A 17,932-nucleotide genomic window follows, 5' to 3' on the forward strand; every position below is an offset into this window, starting at 1 on the left:
GCTCTACCCTAGGTTATAGCTAAGCCCTACCCTAGGTTATAGCTAAGCCCTACCCTAGGTTATACTAAGCCCTACCCTAGGTTATAGCTAAGCTCTACCCTAGGTTATAGCTAAGCCCTACCCTAGGTTATAGCTAAGCCCTACCCTAGGTTATAGCTAAGCCCTACCCTAGGTTATAGCTAAGCCCTACCCTAGGTTATAGCTAAGCCCTACCCTAGGTTATACTAAGCCCGACCCTAGGTTATACTAAGCCCTACCCTAGGTTATACATTTATATATATTGTACCATGTAATTGTTTTAATACATCATGAAAATTAGAAACTAAGCAGGATAAGATATCTGTGAACATTTGTTGGTTTACAGTATTTTGTTAAATGGCATTGATTAAACAGATGACAAAGAAGAACATTAAAATTGATATATTTCAATAAATTCACAAGACATGTAGTTGTATTGAAATTTCTTCATATCAAATTATCATGAAATGAAGGTCATAGTGTCAGACTTTGAATATACTAAACATACAGTTTAAACTATGGCCATTACACAACACATGTTACTGAAATACATGATTATAAAATTAAATAAATGTCATTTAACAATACATAAATGGTTAACAGCAGAAAAGCAGATTTTTTTCATATAATTCTGCTATTAGGTTTAAACATAAATAAATATGTTTAAACTAATGGCAGAATTATATTAAATATTCTGATTCTGTTAACAAATCAGTGGTACATTGTATATATATATATAGTATCCCTTTTCAACACTGAAAGTTGGCAGTCAAAACAACATCTGTTAACTTAACACGGTCACGGGTACAATTTATGTTCATTATTTATCTCTGAACATTGTCATAGTTTGCTGCATATTCTTTAACATTGCCAGTGGCAGTTGTTGTTTATATTCCCTCATTCAACATATCCATCAATTAAATTTAGAAGTTAATGCAGCTTTGATGGGCTTGTGTCCCACTGGGGATGAAGTAAGCAGTTTTTGTACACATCTTATCCTTGAATATTGCTGTACGTACCATTTTATGGCTGGTAAATTTTTGATACATATCTTATCCTTGAACATTGCTGTATGTACCATTTTGAGCTCGATAAAGTTTTGGTACATATTTTAAGCTTGAACATTGCTGTATGTACCATTTTGAGGTCTGTAAAGTTTTGGTACATATTTAATCCTTGAACATTGCTGTATGTACCATTTTGAAGTCATTTAAGTTTTGGTACATATTTCATCCTTGAATATTGCTGTATGTACCATTTTGAGGTTGGTAAAGTTTTGGTACATATCTTATCCTTGAACATTGCTGTATATACCATTTTGAGATCAGTAAAGTATTGGTACACATCTTATCCTTTAAATATTAGGTATGTATCAATTTTGGTGGGTAAAGTTTTTGGTACACATTTTATCCTTGAACATTGCCGTAAGTACCATTTGGAGGTCGGTAAAGTTTTGGTACATAAAGTAACTGGAAACTGTTAAATGCATATTTTCTGCATCCAATGTTTTTTAATGTGTTTTCTCTTCTGACTCCCTCACTGAAAAAAATAATCTCTCAAATTATATAAATCTAATCAAAGATTTTAATTCTTTTATTTAAGGTTGATAGCTCTATTAATTTAATTTTAAAACTGTACACAGATATTAAAACAAAAATCTAATAATAACAAAAGTAACTTCCTTTTATACAAAAATAATAAAATATTTTACAAATTCATGTAATAACAGCCCTTTATAATTTGATGACTTGACTATAGTGATAACATGTTTAGGTAGTATACAGACTTTACAATTTCTAAATATACAGTATGTAAAATTTTGATTCATGTTTTGTAGACTATTGAACTACCTTTTGAACCACAAAAACCCTATTCTGAAGCAATATAAGGCCTGCGTGAACACATGGGATGTTAACTCATGTTCTTATAGCATATGAACCTTCTGAAGCAATCTAAGGCTTGAGTGAACACATGGGCTGTTAACTCATGTTCTTATAGTATACAAACCTTCTGAAGCAATCTAAGGCCTGAGTGAACACATGGGATGCTAACTTATGTTCTAATGGCATACAAACTTTCTGAAACAATCTAAGGCCTGAGTGAACACATGGGCTGTTAACTTATGTTCTTATAGCATACAAACCTTCTGAAGCAATCTAAGGCCTGAGTGAACCCATGGGATCTTAACTCATGTTCTTATAGTATACAAACCTTCTGAAGCAATCTAAGGCATGAGTGAACACATGGAATGTTAATTTATGTTCTTATAGCATACAAACCTTCTGCAGCAATCTAAGCATGAGTGAACACATGGGATGCTAAATCATGTTCTTATAGTGTACAAACCTTCTGAAGCAATCTAAGGCCTGAGTGCACACATGGGATGTTAACTTATGTTCTTATAGCAAACAAACCTTCTAAAGCAATCTTAGGCATGAGTGAACCCATGGGATCTTAACTCATGTTCTTATAGTATACAAACCTTCTGAAGCAATTTAAGGTCTGAGTGAACACATGGGATGCTGACTTATGTTCTTATAGCATACCAACCTTCTGAAGCAATCTAAGGTCTGAGTGAACACATGGGATGTTAACTTATGTTCTTATAGCATACAAACCTTCTGAAGCAATCTAAGGCATGAGTGAACAAATGGGATATTAACTCATGTTCTTATAGTATACAAACCTTCTGAAGCAATCTAAGGCATGAGTGCACACATGGGATGTTAACTTATGTTCTTATAGCATACAAACCTTCTGAAGCAATCTAAGGCATGAGTGAACACATGTGATGCTAAATCATGTTTTTATAGCATACAAACCTTCTGAAGCAATCTAAGGTATGAGTGAACACATGGGATGCTAATTTATGTTCTTATAGCATACAAACCTTCTGAAGCAATCAAAGGCATGAGTGAACACATGGGATGCTAAATCATGTTCTTATAGTGTACAAACCTTCTGAAGCAATCTAAGGCCTGAGTGCACACATGGGATGTTAACTTATGTTCTTATAGCAAACAAACCTTCTGAAGCAATCTAAGGCATGAGTGAACACATGGGATCTTAACTCATGTTCTTATAGTATACAAACCTTCTGAAGCAATTTAAGGCCTGAGTGAACACATGGGATGCTAACTTATGTTCTTATAGTATACAAACCTTCTGAAGCAATCTAAGGCCTGAGTGAACACATGGGATGCTTACTTATTTTCTTATAGTATACAAACCTTCTGAAGCAATCTAAGGCATGAGTGAACACATGGGATGGTAACTTATGTTCTTATAGCATACAAACCTTCTGAAGCAATCTAAGGCCTGAGTGAACACATGGGATGCTAACTTATGTTCTTATAGTATACAAACCTTCTGAAGCAATCTAAGGCATGAGTGAACACATGGGATGGTAACTTATGTTCTTATAGCATACAAACCTTCTGAATCAATCTAAGGCATGAGTGAACCCATGGGATCTTAACTCATGTTCTTATAGTATACAAACCTTCTGAAGCAATCTAAGGCATGAGTGAACACATGGGATGGTAACTTATGTTCTTATAGCATACAAACCTTCTGAAGCAATCTAAGGCATGAGTGAACCCATGGGATCTTAACTCATGTTCTTATAGTATATAAACTTTCTGAAGCAATTTAAGGTCTGAGTGAACACATGGGATCTTAACTCATGTTCTTATAGTATACAAACCTTCTGAAGCAATCTAAGGCCTGAGTGAACACATGTGATGTTAAATCATGCTCTTATAGTATACAAACCTTCTGAAGCAATCTAAGGCCTGAGTGAACACATGGGATGCTTACTTATGTTCTTATAGTATACAAACCTTCTGAAGCAATCTAAGGCCTGAGTGAACACATGTGATGTTAAATCATGTTCTTATAGTATACAAACCTTCTGAAGCAATCTAAGGCCTGAGTGAACACATGGGATGCTTACTTATTTTCTTATAGCATACAAACCTTCTGAAGCAATCTAAGGCATGAGTGAACCCATGGGATCTTAACTCATGTTCTTATAGTATATAAACTTTCTGAAGCAATCTAAGGCCTGAGTGAACACATGGGATCTTAACTCATGTTCTTATAGTATACAAACCTTCTGAAGCAATCTAAGGCCTGAGTGAACACATGGGATGCTAAATCATGTTCTTATAGTATACAAACCTTCTGAAGCAATTTAAGGCCTGAGTGAACACATGGGATGGTAACTTATGTTCTTATAGTAAACAAACCTTCTGAAGCAATCTAAGGCCTGAGTGAACACATGGGATGCTTACTTATTTTCTTATAGTATACAAACCTTCTGAAGCAATCTAAGGCCTGAGTGAACACATGGGATGCTTACTTATTTTCTTATAGTATACAAACCTTCTGAAGCAATCTAAGGCCTGAGTGAACACATGGGATGCTTACTTATTTTCTTATAGTATACAAACCTTCTGAAGCAATCTAAGGCCTGAGTGAACACATGGGATGCTTACTTATTTTCTTATAGTATACAAACCTTCTGAAGCAATCTAAGGCCTGAGTGAACACATGGGATGCTAAATCATGTTCTTATAGTATACAAACCTTCTGAAGCAATCTAAAGCCTGAGTGAACACATGGGATGCTAAATCATGTTCCTGCTGTAGTATATACACCTGTTCTAGTGTGATTGACATAGCTGTTCTATCTTTAGCACTTTTACAACTTGTAAATCTTATACCCTGCAACTTTCTTGTCAACTGAAAATTAGAAAGGAAAAAACATTGGAGCAATTACGAATAATATTCTAGGCTCAGATGTTTTGAGTGGTATAAATTAGAACAGCTTATTTTAACATAAAATGGACTGTTGTTTTACCTGTATTTCCTCTTTTTGAATCTTTTGAGGGGATGAGGGTATGCACTTGAATGAAATTTGGTTTAACTTTAATACAAAACATTATCCATCTATGTTCATGATAATATGCCTACCAGAGCTGAACATATAGAAAGTAGTATATGAGGTTATCTATTCCTCAGCATCTATAACAGTCTTTAAAGTCATATGAAACTTCAAACTTAAAAACAAAAAGTTGCATATGACTTAGGGTCTACTGTAAAACATGTTTACGTAAACTATCTTTTAAAGGAAATGATCATTTATATTATCAAAATCTTCATAAACATACTGCTATTGAATTATTGTTTCAAGTATACTAATTCACAGATATATTTGGTATGTAGTGACTTTAACTAAGATAAATATAAAAAGAATTGTGCATACAGGCTTAGTTTTGTATATGTGCATGTATTGGTTCAATAATTTCAATAGCATTCAATTTACAAGAAACTTGTATCATATGACTTTAAGTGTAACATATCATTTCATAAGGTTTGGTGATTAACATATATATACTTGTATAACAAGCACCTGTTGTATGTGTTAATACAAGTCAATATTTAAACTTAACTGACGCAAGGTTTTTAAACCCTTAATTTTACACACAACCCCATTTGTTGTATTTGATAGCCCAGCGTCATGACGATTATATATGGTTATTAGCACCTCAAATAATTTGAATGCGATGGCCAAGATTTATACTAATTATGTGTCATGATATTAGCACTTATCGGTCGTCCCACTGTCTATATCACTCTGTTCAGCTCTTAATATTATTCTGTATCATGTCTTTGTGACGTCAAATACGTTGACCCGGCCTTAATAACTTTGACCCGGACACATCAGTGACGTCATAATGTTTGAACCGACGTTAATAACTTTGACCCGAACTTATCAAGTCATCTTTTGTGTGCTGGTGAAACAAAGAAAACACTTCTGAAACACGCAAATATAGCCCGATAAATCGATTATCAGATTATCTGCATATTGATATTGTAAAATATCAGCTGCTTGACATTATATGAAGGCTTTTTGATCTCGTTCGCTACGCTCACTCGACAAAAAGCTTCATATTATGTCTCACAGCTGATATTTTACGATATCAACAGACAGATAACCTGATTATCGGTACTTCATGTTATATCCATGTAGGGACCAACTTCAGGATAATTATATCATTTATCGCTATTAAAGTCATATATGTGTAACAAAGGGGCTGCTGGCTCAGTCGATACGCCTTGTTACAGGTCATAATTTTATGCGAAAAATCATTAGAAAAACGTTTATACCAATGACAGGAACTAGTTGTTGCAGTTATCAAAGATCAAACAGATTCACTTTTGGTTATCATTTAATTCCAAGTCCAAGAAATAAACATAGGACAATGTCAATATCAAATGTACGACTCCTAACTGTAACTATCTCGACTCTCTGTTCTTACTCTTTATCCACACTATTTTTATTCTCTACTGTTTTACATTTATTTTCACACAATATTTATACTATTAATCGGACAATACTTCATTTGTAACAATACTCAAATTAATATGACATTTCATAACACCTAGCAATAAGTAACAGTTTTCACATAATTAATAAAAAAGATAATTATAAGTCCTCATATAATCCCATTAACACATATTCTCTTATACGCTTACATTTGTGTAATTCTCTCACATTAATTCTCAATCTGTCACAAATCCTTAAATATCAAATGTCACTAATTAACTCACATTTTGTTTTGACATGTAAATTATTAAATCTGTAAAAACAGTATTTTTGTAAAAGTCCAATTTTTGAATAAAATAATAAATTAAAATATAAGTCCAAATTAGCCTTATGACATATGTACTTTTTGCAAGAAATCTTCAAGACAACTACATCCCTAACTTCAGACCCATCATTATAAAGATTCCAAAAGCAAATTAAGACTTAATAACAAAGCTTCACTACAACCGCATGTCTTGTTATAAGAGCTCATATAAATACAATCTCTGAACATGGGTCTTGTTGGCAATATTTATCTTTAAAAGTCTCTATAAATCCATAAGGGAATGCCATTTGAATCACCCTACTTAAATAAAGTTATGATTATTATTATTATTATTAGGTCTTTCCACTTTTCTGTGTAAAGACCTTAAATTTTGTTTATATTTTTTTTTTTCTTTATCTTGTGGCATAAATAGGTTTTACAAGATGTGACAAATCAATGCAATGACCAATTTCTCCTGTTCACTCACAGGCTAAAGATCCTGAACCTACTTTTTTACTTTCTAATCCTAGATTTGTGTTATTAAGCATGTAGCATTAGAAGATCATTAACATAACTTCAATAGGTCTGTAAGAGTTTAAAAATAAAAATTATTCAATAATGAGTTCTTTTAAAGTTGAATAATAATGTTTGTTTAATAAATTTATAGATTCTGTATATTCCATATACCATATATTAAAATATGTATAATCTAGAACCATTTCTGGCATACATACATGACCTTTGCTTTTAATAATTTGTTTATATGTCAATATTTTACACCTTCTTTTTCCAAATGGCATGTGTAATAAATTAGCATGTTCAATTCTATTAATTAGGCAAGGTGGTGACATGGTCTATAAGTTAAAATATGACATCCTTGCACGTAGCCTATGTATAACATAATGGCAAATATATACAAAATGGCATACATGTACAAGTCTTTTATACTGTAATAAATCACTATAATAATAAAATATGCATCCTCACATCCTCCCCCTGAGAATATTGCAACATCCAAAGCAGTCTTAAAACCAGATGCTCCGAAGGGCGCAGCTTTATACGACCGCAGAGGTCGAATCCGGAACAATTGGGCAAGTATGGACACAACATTCAAGATTGATACTGTCTGATTTTGATTGTGGTCAAATTTTTGACATAATAAGGGTTTCTGACACAAAATAAATGTGTTAAAAAACTTCGCAAATCTATTGCTCGTTACTGTCAGGGTGAAATTGAAGATTTCATCTTAAAACTTTTCAAAAATTTGAAATTTGAAGAGAAAAAAATATATGCATCCCCTTAAAAAATTGTAACCCCCCTTTGGAGCAATAACCCCAAAACTCAAGAACATTGAAAGTGATGCTACCCAAATTCAATCTTGATCTGTATTTGGTGGTAATAAGCATTGTGTATAAGTTTCAAAACATATATATGGTTGTGGAAAATTAAAGTAAGAGTGTGGAATCTATAATATCAGAAACAAAGGAGTATGTTCGATAAGGTCCTAAAATGGCCCACTTTTTTAGCGTAAATTTCAAATTCGGATTTATTGACCAATATCACGATAAATGATAGCTAATACATTGACTAGATAGGATATAAGCCATTTTGTTTAAAATTTTACGTTTCTGCGTTTCATTATGACGTCACAAGTTGTACTCATATTGATTTTTCACGAAAAAATCAATGAAAATGGGTAAATTTCCAAAGATTATTTGACAGGAAACATAGAGCGCATACGTCGACAACAAAGATCTTTTAAAATAATGTTTGTGAAGACATTTAACATGTCTTATTTGAATATTAAGCTTGTCGACGCCTGCGCTTTATGTTTCCTGGTCCTTTATTTGGTTGAAATCCCGCTGATTTTGTCAAATTTCACCAAAATCCCTTATCTTGACCGTTTTGGAAAGTAAAAATCGTTGTGTTAGAATTAAACTTTGACAAAGACAGCTCTGTTTAACTTTTTCACATGTCTTTAAGGCAACTTAAAACAATTATTGTCTTGTAACCATGAACTTTATAATTGGGGCCAAATATGGCACTTACCGAACTTACTCCTTTTCATTTATAAAAGAACGTTACGTAACTTTGTAACTTTGGTTTTGAACATTATTTGTCAATAATGCAACATTTTGAGCAAAGGAAATGTATATCTGCTCACAAATTGCAAATTGAATCTGGTAGATACCAGGGTACACTTCAACAAAACCGAATTTGTTTCAGGTGCACCTGAGGTAGGGTTGAGGATGAAGTTCATTTTTTATTTAAATGTGACACTCATTTATCAAAAAGAGAGGAATTGATGCAAAATATATTAAAATCATGTTCAAACTTTCAAAATTTAAATATTAATAACGAATTGATTTGGATAATGTATATTGAGGATCCCAATGTACTATTTGCATTTTATAAATATATAGAAGATACTAAAAATTGAAGGAAAACATAATCTGCAATAACCAATTTCAATATAACTCTTTAATATGAATTTGGATAGCCTGTAAGGCCTGCACAGATCATAAGAATTTCAAATTATCTGGCACCGTCCCTTGATGATCATTGCTGGCTGGACACAAATTTCCATTATCTTAAAAATATGTTTTTTAAATATATTCTAAATAATTTAGGAGTTTGACTCATCTTCATTAAGTACATATAGTGAGACAGTGAGACACTATACAAATCCTTGGTACAAGTAGGGACTTCCCTTTAAGCACTGACTCTTGGTGCTTTCTGCAGGTAAGTCATACTAAATATCCTTTATTAAATAAACTTATTATTTGCAATATACCTCATAGTCTATGTGCATGTGCTTTAATTATTTTTTCCATATTGAGATTTCTCTGCACAAGCTACTAATGCCTCTTGTTTGTCTTTTTCAAAGTGAAAATACACTTACCGAGTGCACTTGAGTCAATTTCAACATAGTATTCATTGAATAATAATACACTGCTACTATTTTGTTGAGTGTATTTTCTATTGTATATTATACTATACTATTTTATTTTATTTTAATACACATGTTACATATCTATTGTCTGTGTATTGTATATTTTATTGTTTATAATAATATTGTTTGTATGCTATATGCCCTCCTTGGGCCCTAATTTGGTCAATAAAAATATTCTATTCTATTCTATTCAGGACAGTGAAAGTGATGCCTCCCAAATTCAAACTTGATCTGTATTTGGTGTATAAGTTTCAAAACAATTGGTTGAGGCAAAGTAATGTTGGAGTTTATAAACATATAAGGGGACAGCACTATGAAATTGAGGTCAGGGAAATTCAACCTTGATTTGTGTTTTTTGGTAGTGAGCATTATGTATAAGCTTCATAAAATTTGGCTGAGGCAAACTAGAAAAAAAGCATCATTGTACGGCAATTAATCCTTATCCTCATCTGTTTGGATGAACACAGGTTAAGATCTCAAGAATTTTTTTGTAAATGTCAGGTTTTTCTTCTCTGTTACAGTTTTTAATATACATTGTATAAGAAAATTATTTTTGTTAAAATACTGTGTTCAAATCTTCAGTTGTGAAAAATGCCATTTTGGTTATAGTTCACAAACTATATTCTAAACACACTAAGCATCATTCATGTAAATTTGGTTTAAATTGGTTCAATAGTTTCACAGGGTATCTTATAATTTTTCTGTTTACAATTTTGTGTTTCTGCTTAAGTTTTGAGATAAGATAAAAGTAGAAATTGTTAACAATTGTTATTAGAAAACATAACTTCTTTTAATCATGACATGGCTGCATTTATGTTGGTTCATTCAAATCTCTTGTCAGACTGATCATATTTGCTGTACAGCTTTCTGCAGATCTATCGTAATAGTTTTCATGACAATAAATCATGGGCGATAACTCTATAAGAGGGGTGTATGTACCTTTTAATTTAAGTCACAATAAAAAAGTCGATGAGAAACAGAAAATACAAGTGATTCTGCGAGTTTCTGCTCACGGATGATACACACGCCACAACTGGATAATTTTAATAGTGTAAAATATGTAAGTGTTTGTTAAACAGATAGTTGTTGAGTGATGAATCTGAAAATGAATCAAACTGTAAGCTGACTTGTATAAACCCTAAAACCACATTCAAGAAATCCTTATGATGCAGTTCCTAACAAAGATGGGACGAAAAATATTCATGGGACAGATGGATAGACATACAGACAGAGGAAAACAGTATACCACAACTTTTTTTAAAGCTGGGTATAATTATATATAACAATACATGATAATATTATAACTTGAAACATGATGAAAAGATAAATAGTCTACAAAACACTGGATAGAAAATAAAAGTCTGATTAACATGAACCCTGGAAGTGATCTATAAGGGTAAACACTTTTGACATTTGATCATTAAGGCGTTTCACCTGCTGTGTGTTAAAATAATATAAATTTTGTGACATATAGACTTTGAATGACGTCAATGGAACCATGAACGGGATATAAAGTTTGTACTGATGCTTAAACCTTTAACATTTAATTCAGTTGTTATATAACTAACATTTTATTGTCACAGTATTTCATGGTATTTAACACTTAATTAATTTAATCGTTTCATAACCAAAATTGTTTTTGTAGACAAATACCGCATGAGTGAGCACCTGCCATGTGCCAAAATTAAAAAATAAAATAAAAATTCATTTCGGGAAATAAAAAACTATTTTTCAGAGTACTGGTCCGAAGTTATCATCCTTTGGTTTTTGTTGTCTACAAGTTTAGTTCCTAGTGTGAAGAGTGTATAACTTGCCAATTTTTTTCATACTTTCCCAATATATTTCTTGATATTTTATGCATGAAATATTAAGTAAGGGGATGAAATTACATGTTAAAAAAAATTGGGCGCTAAATCTTTAAGTAGTGATTAGGTCCAGTTTAAAAAAAAGGTCAAAAATTAGTATGTCTGAAGCTGTCAAACATTTGTTTAGACCCGTTAATATAGAATTGTCCATATTTTGAGTTAAGAGATTTTTTTTAATTTGGATTTATTGTACATACAGGTATAAAAGAAATGCACTACTTAATCAAAGTGTTCTCTGGCCTATTCACTCCCTCAGCTTTTGAAATATCAATCAGTATATTGATGATCCTAATGACTATTGACACTCTTAAATGTCTCTCACTTGCTTTTACAAAAAAACCAACTTCAAATTATTTTGAAACTAGTTCCAAAACCATCTGTATTTTAATAATTTTAGATAAAAAAAAACCATTTTAAACTGGTAATAAAATTAAGACAATGGTAATACCTCCATTAGACAACTAAATTGATTAATTTAAACCCTGGGAAGCATTATGTACTGCTTACCTCTGATGCCAGTTTTAAAACCTCTGTATTTTTACTTTTCTTTGCCATCACTTGATACTGTAATCTTTGCATTAAATCTCCAACTGTACCTAGACCTGTTTTACCATCATCTAAAGAGAAAATTAGAAGTGCACAAGGCAATTAAGATTCTGAGAGAGTTTGACAGAAAACCAGTCACTTGTTTAGGTGGACCTATTGATCAGTATGTCTTTTCTATAAATTGGAGATTGTGCTTGGGGAAAAAAACCAAATATCAAACTAAATGCTTAAAAGCCTGAACCCCTTACATACCAAATCTTATTGCTCAAGAGGTTGCTTACTCAGTCCCCTCATAACGTTTTGCTTCACAGTGGAAAAAATCTTTTTAAAAACTGGCCAATAAGAATTAGAGATTGTACCTCAGGGCACTTAGAGTTTTTGTTCGATCAGAAACATGTGATGAACATTTTTACACGAACATCAATTATCATTTCAAGTAAATATTAGCTAGGTAGGGTCTGAGAGGATGATATTAAAGAGCTTTTGTCATAATATTTGAATTATTTCAATAGCAACCTGTGTAACCCAACTCATTTTGAGAGCATAAAAATAACTCTAAAATAATTAGCTTGAACTTGATTTGAAAATTGATCTGCCTTGTTTGGAAAAATACAGTATCACACTTGATGCAGTACATGTAGCAGAATTTATTAAAATATATATACCGTATCTATTTTCCTATATCACTTAACAATATATACCTGGGTCTCCTATTTTAACCTGGTATTTCTCTATATATCTGTACAATATTCCATAATTATCAAAATTTATCTTTTCTTGTAATGATGTGTCACCAAACCTAAAAACAAAAAAGAATTAAAATTATAATGTACAAAGATCCTTAGCTAAGACAGCAGCAGAGATAAGCATACTGTTTGGTAGGACTCTAAATATTAAATCAGTATCTTGAGGATTCTTCAAAATATTAAATCAGTATCTTCAAGTATGAAGAAAAAAGTGTGGAAAACTGACTTGCCAGACTGACTGAAAGTTTCATGGACGAAAGGACCCATCTGCAAACCTAAAGTTCCCTTTAACTTTATTGGTAGGGGACTGATTAAACAACAACGATGGATGCAATAACTCTACCATGTTGTTAAAAAACAGATAATTTCCACTAAACTATTTCATTGTATAAATTGCCTATCTATTAACTGTTATATATCATACAAATTACTCTTTTTTCAGCTTATATAAGCTTGTCAATTGGGTTCTTTAAATAAGTGTGAAAGTAAATTTGAGTAATGTATCAGTATTAGCACATAATTACTTCATAACAATTAGTTATGTAACATCAATCTTAAACTAACAGATATGTTATTCTAATATACAATCAACTACTAGCCCTCATTTCAACTTTGGTGGATACCACGTTTACTTATTTTCATATTGACAGCAATTACCCATAAACCCTACAGGTGTAAGAAATATCTCTTACAAAGTGTCACATTTATTATACAAATTGCATATGTAATATTTACATAGAAGCAATTGAAACAATGAAACAGCAGAGTGAAAAATATAGATAAATATCATATAAGAAGTATTTTAAAAGTTTTGTTTTTAAGGTTTTGTATCAAGATCGTAATTTGTTCTAGGTAAATACATGTAACAGATACTGTAGATTTAGAAATGTCAGTGTCCATTTTTTTATTCAAATTGTTATACAACAGTTTTAGAAAAAGTATTTAAATGCTGCATGAAAATATTGCTATCAAGTTTTAACACATGAGTTTTTTTCATTTTTTTTGTCACAATTTTTTATATAACAAAAACTAAAGCAGTAAATATCTGAATATTAGCAGAAAATGTTTAGTACATTGGTCTTACATACATGTAACTTGTTAAATTTGACCAGTCTGTATTCACATTTTCCATGAAGCCAGCTAGTTTTAGCCTTCAACTGAAGGAGATCAAATTTGAAATAAAGGTGCAATATTCATGTTGTTATCATATAAAGTATAAACATAAGCAAACTGTCAAAAAAAATCCTCAAAAACGTTTTATATATAATAATGAACCATCTAAATTTTAAAAGAGATGACTGTTTCATTGAGTTCAGTGAGTATAATTACCTCTCAGCTACAGTAGCTTGCTCATTTATACCAATATTGAAGAATACAGGTGTAATGTTTATGTCTTTTCCTCTCTGCAGGGGGTCAGGTAATCTCTCAAATAATTCCTGCTTCACTGGCACAGTAACAACTAAACAATGTCTGAAAAAACATACATAAAAATATAACATTAACAAAGTTATATAACCAACATAATATTTAAATTTTATCATATATTTCTTACTAAAACATAGGTTTTGCATATATGCAGAATTGCCCTAGTCAAAATAACTGATTTTTTACACTTTTCTCAATAATGTCATCAGATTCTAACAACAATGGGAGACGAAGGAGATTTTTACATGTCGTCATCCAGCAATACAAAACTTTTAGCAAGCTATTACACCTGTTTGAGCCGAGTACAAATACAGTTGATATTTAAAGACACTAAACAGTTATTGTCTTGCATATGTTTTTTTATATTCGGTGAAAAACTCATTAGAGCTTATGTTTGTATTGTTTGTCAATATGCCAAATCCAAATAAAGTTTTACTTACTTACTTGACAATGTTTTGTTATTTCAATATTTGTTTTACTGTTGAAATTAGTTGTTATGTTAAAATAGATAATTATTCACCTTGAGTGATGTATTATTGTTGACCATTGAAAATTTTTTTTTTGCGAACCCGTCTTCAGCTGAATGTGTGATTTCTGTATCGTATTACTAAACGGACCTCAAGGTTTTTCAGATAGAAAATAAATGCAAAACATGTGTTTTTGTGTCTTTCAAAACACAACTAATATACAGAATTAATTGCAGGATAAAGACAATAACTGTTTAGTGTCTTTAAATTTCAACTGTATTTGTACTCGGCTCGAAACAGGTGTAATAGCTTGCTAAAAGCTCGCATACACCTTTCTTCCTAGCCTCTTACAAATACAGCTGATATATAAAGACACTAAACAGTTATTGTCTATATAACTTTTTACATACCTTTGAAAATCTGGATTGGACCCATACTTTAATTTCCTGGAATTAATTAAACAGTTCAATTATTATTCTGCAGGATATAAAACAATAAAATTTTTAATAGTATTCTAATGTTGTATGTTATCAAATCTTATTTCACTGGAGAGAGTATTTATAGAAACCAAAACATTAAACATGTTTAAACTAGTATAGAATTTATACACAGGCCAACCAATTTTGAAATTAATGATGAAACGTTTTATCTGGATATTATATGTCTTTTTTTTTAATGGAATTTCAAACTATACAATTTACTTTTTTCCAGAGTTCATTGATGGATACAAACTCTGCCTTTCACTGACAAACTTCTATACTTTGTCAGCTTGTCAGTGAATTTAGTAAGCAGATCAATGAACTGATTAAAATTTAACTTTATAAAAAAAAAATCTGCACTAAAACCATTTGTCTTTTAAAGCTTTTAAAGATGTTTTAGTTGTAAGTTAGCTACATTTTCACTTCCCCTGGATATTCTTTCTGACAAAGCAGATTCAAAAGGTTGATGCAGTTTGTATTGTTTTAGGTATTTCACAAGAAATCAACTCATACCTATTACTTAAAATTATATCAGCCATTTATTGCTTCATAAACATGATGATACATTTGGACTCAAATTTCTATATCAATTACTAGTTTTGAGAATATGACTTCTTAATTTGGTAGATAAACACATACTGACGTTAATGAATAACCAAGTTTTCATAAATACCCTTACATAACTATTAGAATATATATATATATATATTTACATGGTAATTCAAATGATTATCACTGACTTATTCTGAATTGTTTTTAAGAGTATCATTAGCCTGATCAATTTATTAAGGCAATCATTGAAATAACCTGATAATAATATAACAAGAAGGATAACTCTTGTCATCCTTTCAAGAAAATGTGAGAAGTCTGATATACTTTTCAATAAATATCAATTATGACACAACAAAACAACTACTTGCTCTTTGAAATAATTTTAAATTTCTAACTTATGGCATATGTTTTAACTTCTTAATTCACCTGATAGTACTATATTAACATATATCATAGCAAATGAACTTGTCATTTCTAAATCTGGTGACTTTTCAAGTTTGTGGTAACTATTTAATGATACATTTAAAATTATATCCCTACAAAAAAAAAAATATATATGCAAATTACGCTTATACTTAATTTCACAAGAACATGAAGTGGTTAAATTTTGAATTAGCAAGGCATATCCCATCAGCAAAATAAAGTTTTACATGTACTGTGGTTTTGAAATTTTGGAGTACTATCCTGTCAGAAAATAACAACCTTACATGTACTTACCCATGCAGCGATAAAACAGGGCCTTCATCAACCTGTTCTTCAACTTTGACCCTGAACACAACCTGACTGAGATCGTCAACGGCAACCATCATGTCTTCTATCATACCATTCTCATCACTATGACAACTAAGTAAACCTTCAAACTGGACCAGCATACCAACCTGACACAGCTGGTTTAGGAAGTGTGTATCTGTGGTATGAGTTGTTAACTTGGTCATAAAACCTGTTACTAAGGCAGTTACCTATAAACATAGAAAAGAAATTAGTTAGGAAGTGTGTATCAGTGGTGTGAGTTGTTAACTTGGTCATAAAACCTGTTACCAAGGCAGATACCTATCAACACATAACAAGAAAATAAATTCAACCATTTGTACAATACTAAAACGGTCTTCTTATATAGTTTTTTTCCCCAGACATTGCTATCACATATAAACTTAAAACTTTTCATTTGTATCATGTTTTTGTCATCTGAAGTACAAATGTCATGAAGTTTCTTTTCAAGGGCTGATTTTCATTGTACCATTTGTTCAATGATGGTTTGAATATTTCAAAAAACAGTTTGGCCTTGCAACATGCCTTTGGCACATCTCATGTCAGAAAACTTACGTTGCTTTGTTTGTATTTTAAATTGTCTGGAATTCAGGTGTTTTAATGTTATTTCTCTGGTACATTTCCTTAAAATTGAATTTTCTATTCAAGAAAATTAGTGAGAAAATTCAAGAAAATTAGTGACCTTTGACAGTGTAATTTCACATAATTAACAATTTAATGGCTAGACTGGAGAAACATTTTTTGTATCACATATATGTTATTACAATTTTATTATAAGTTAGATGACTTACCGCATGAGAAAAACAAACATCTCTTCTGTACTTTATTGTATAGTTCAACTTAGAATGACCTTTATTTTCCTGATAAAAAGAAAAGATATATATATTTAACAATTACAAATGCAACTAGTAACCTAAAAGTAACTGAAGTCTGAAGAAAAAAATCTTAATATAAACTGGTAAAAAAATGCTAGAAAGCAAGAAAACCAAAAGCAATTAAAAGGTAAAGGTGGCGCCACCCAATTTCAAACATGATCTGTGTTTTGTAGTAATAAGCACTGTGTATAAGTTTTATAACATTTTGTTGAGGCGAACTAAAGTTAGGAAACGACAGATATAACATTTTTTGTGTTTATAAAGAAGCATAACTCATGAATGGGAGCAAAGACCCCACCCAATTTCAAACTTGATCTGTGATTTGTGGTAATATGCATTTTGTATAAGTTTTATAATATTTGGTTGAGGGAAAATTAAGTTGGAGAACGGAAACCAATTTTTGGGGACATTGGGGACAGACAGATAGGAAGGACAGACATAGGTAATGCAATTTCTCAACACCTAGCGCAGGGACAAAGTCATTCTCTATCTTTCTTCTTAGCTTGAAACATTTAGAAATAGTTTACATTTGACATTGCAAGTTTCATTGGTTTAATTGAGAGCTGAAAGAAGAACATCATATAAGAATGACAGATTTTCT

At 31.4% G+C, this 17,932-nt stretch overlaps 1 protein-coding gene across 18 annotated transcripts in view; it reads right to left on the bottom strand.

Annotated features, from left to right (window-relative positions):
• Nucleotides 1-405: 405 nt before the first annotated feature.
• Nucleotides 406-17,932, bottom strand: part of LOC139484658 (inositol polyphosphate-4-phosphatase type I A-like) — a 77,552-nt gene continuing 60,025 nt past the window's right edge. For 17 of the 18 annotated variants that reach the window (XM_071268497.1, XM_071268507.1, XM_071268510.1 and 14 more), the window contains 8 exons: nt 17,248-17,316; nt 16,406-16,647; nt 15,068-15,103; nt 14,095-14,235; nt 12,721-12,818; nt 11,981-12,090; nt 4,609-4,763; nt 406-1,557 (listed from right to left, as the gene is read on the bottom strand). In XM_071268497.1, the coding sequence (XP_071124598.1) occupies nt 1,425-1,557; nt 4,609-4,763; nt 11,981-12,090; nt 12,721-12,818; nt 14,095-14,235; nt 15,068-15,103; nt 16,406-16,647; nt 17,248-17,316 (984 nt within the window). In that variant the 3' untranslated portion in view covers nt 406-1,424. Of the gene's footprint in view, nt 1,558-4,608; nt 4,764-11,980; nt 12,091-12,720; nt 12,819-14,094; nt 14,236-15,067; nt 15,104-16,405; nt 16,648-16,719; nt 16,739-17,247; nt 17,317-17,932 lie in introns of all 18 variants that reach the window. The other variant, XM_071268494.1, reaches the window with a different exon arrangement.

This window comes from Mytilus edulis, chromosome 8, assembly GCF_963676685.1.
Source record: "Mytilus edulis chromosome 8, xbMytEdul2.2, whole genome shotgun sequence".
NCBI classification, from domain to species: Eukaryota; Metazoa; Mollusca; class Bivalvia; order Mytilida; family Mytilidae; genus Mytilus; species Mytilus edulis.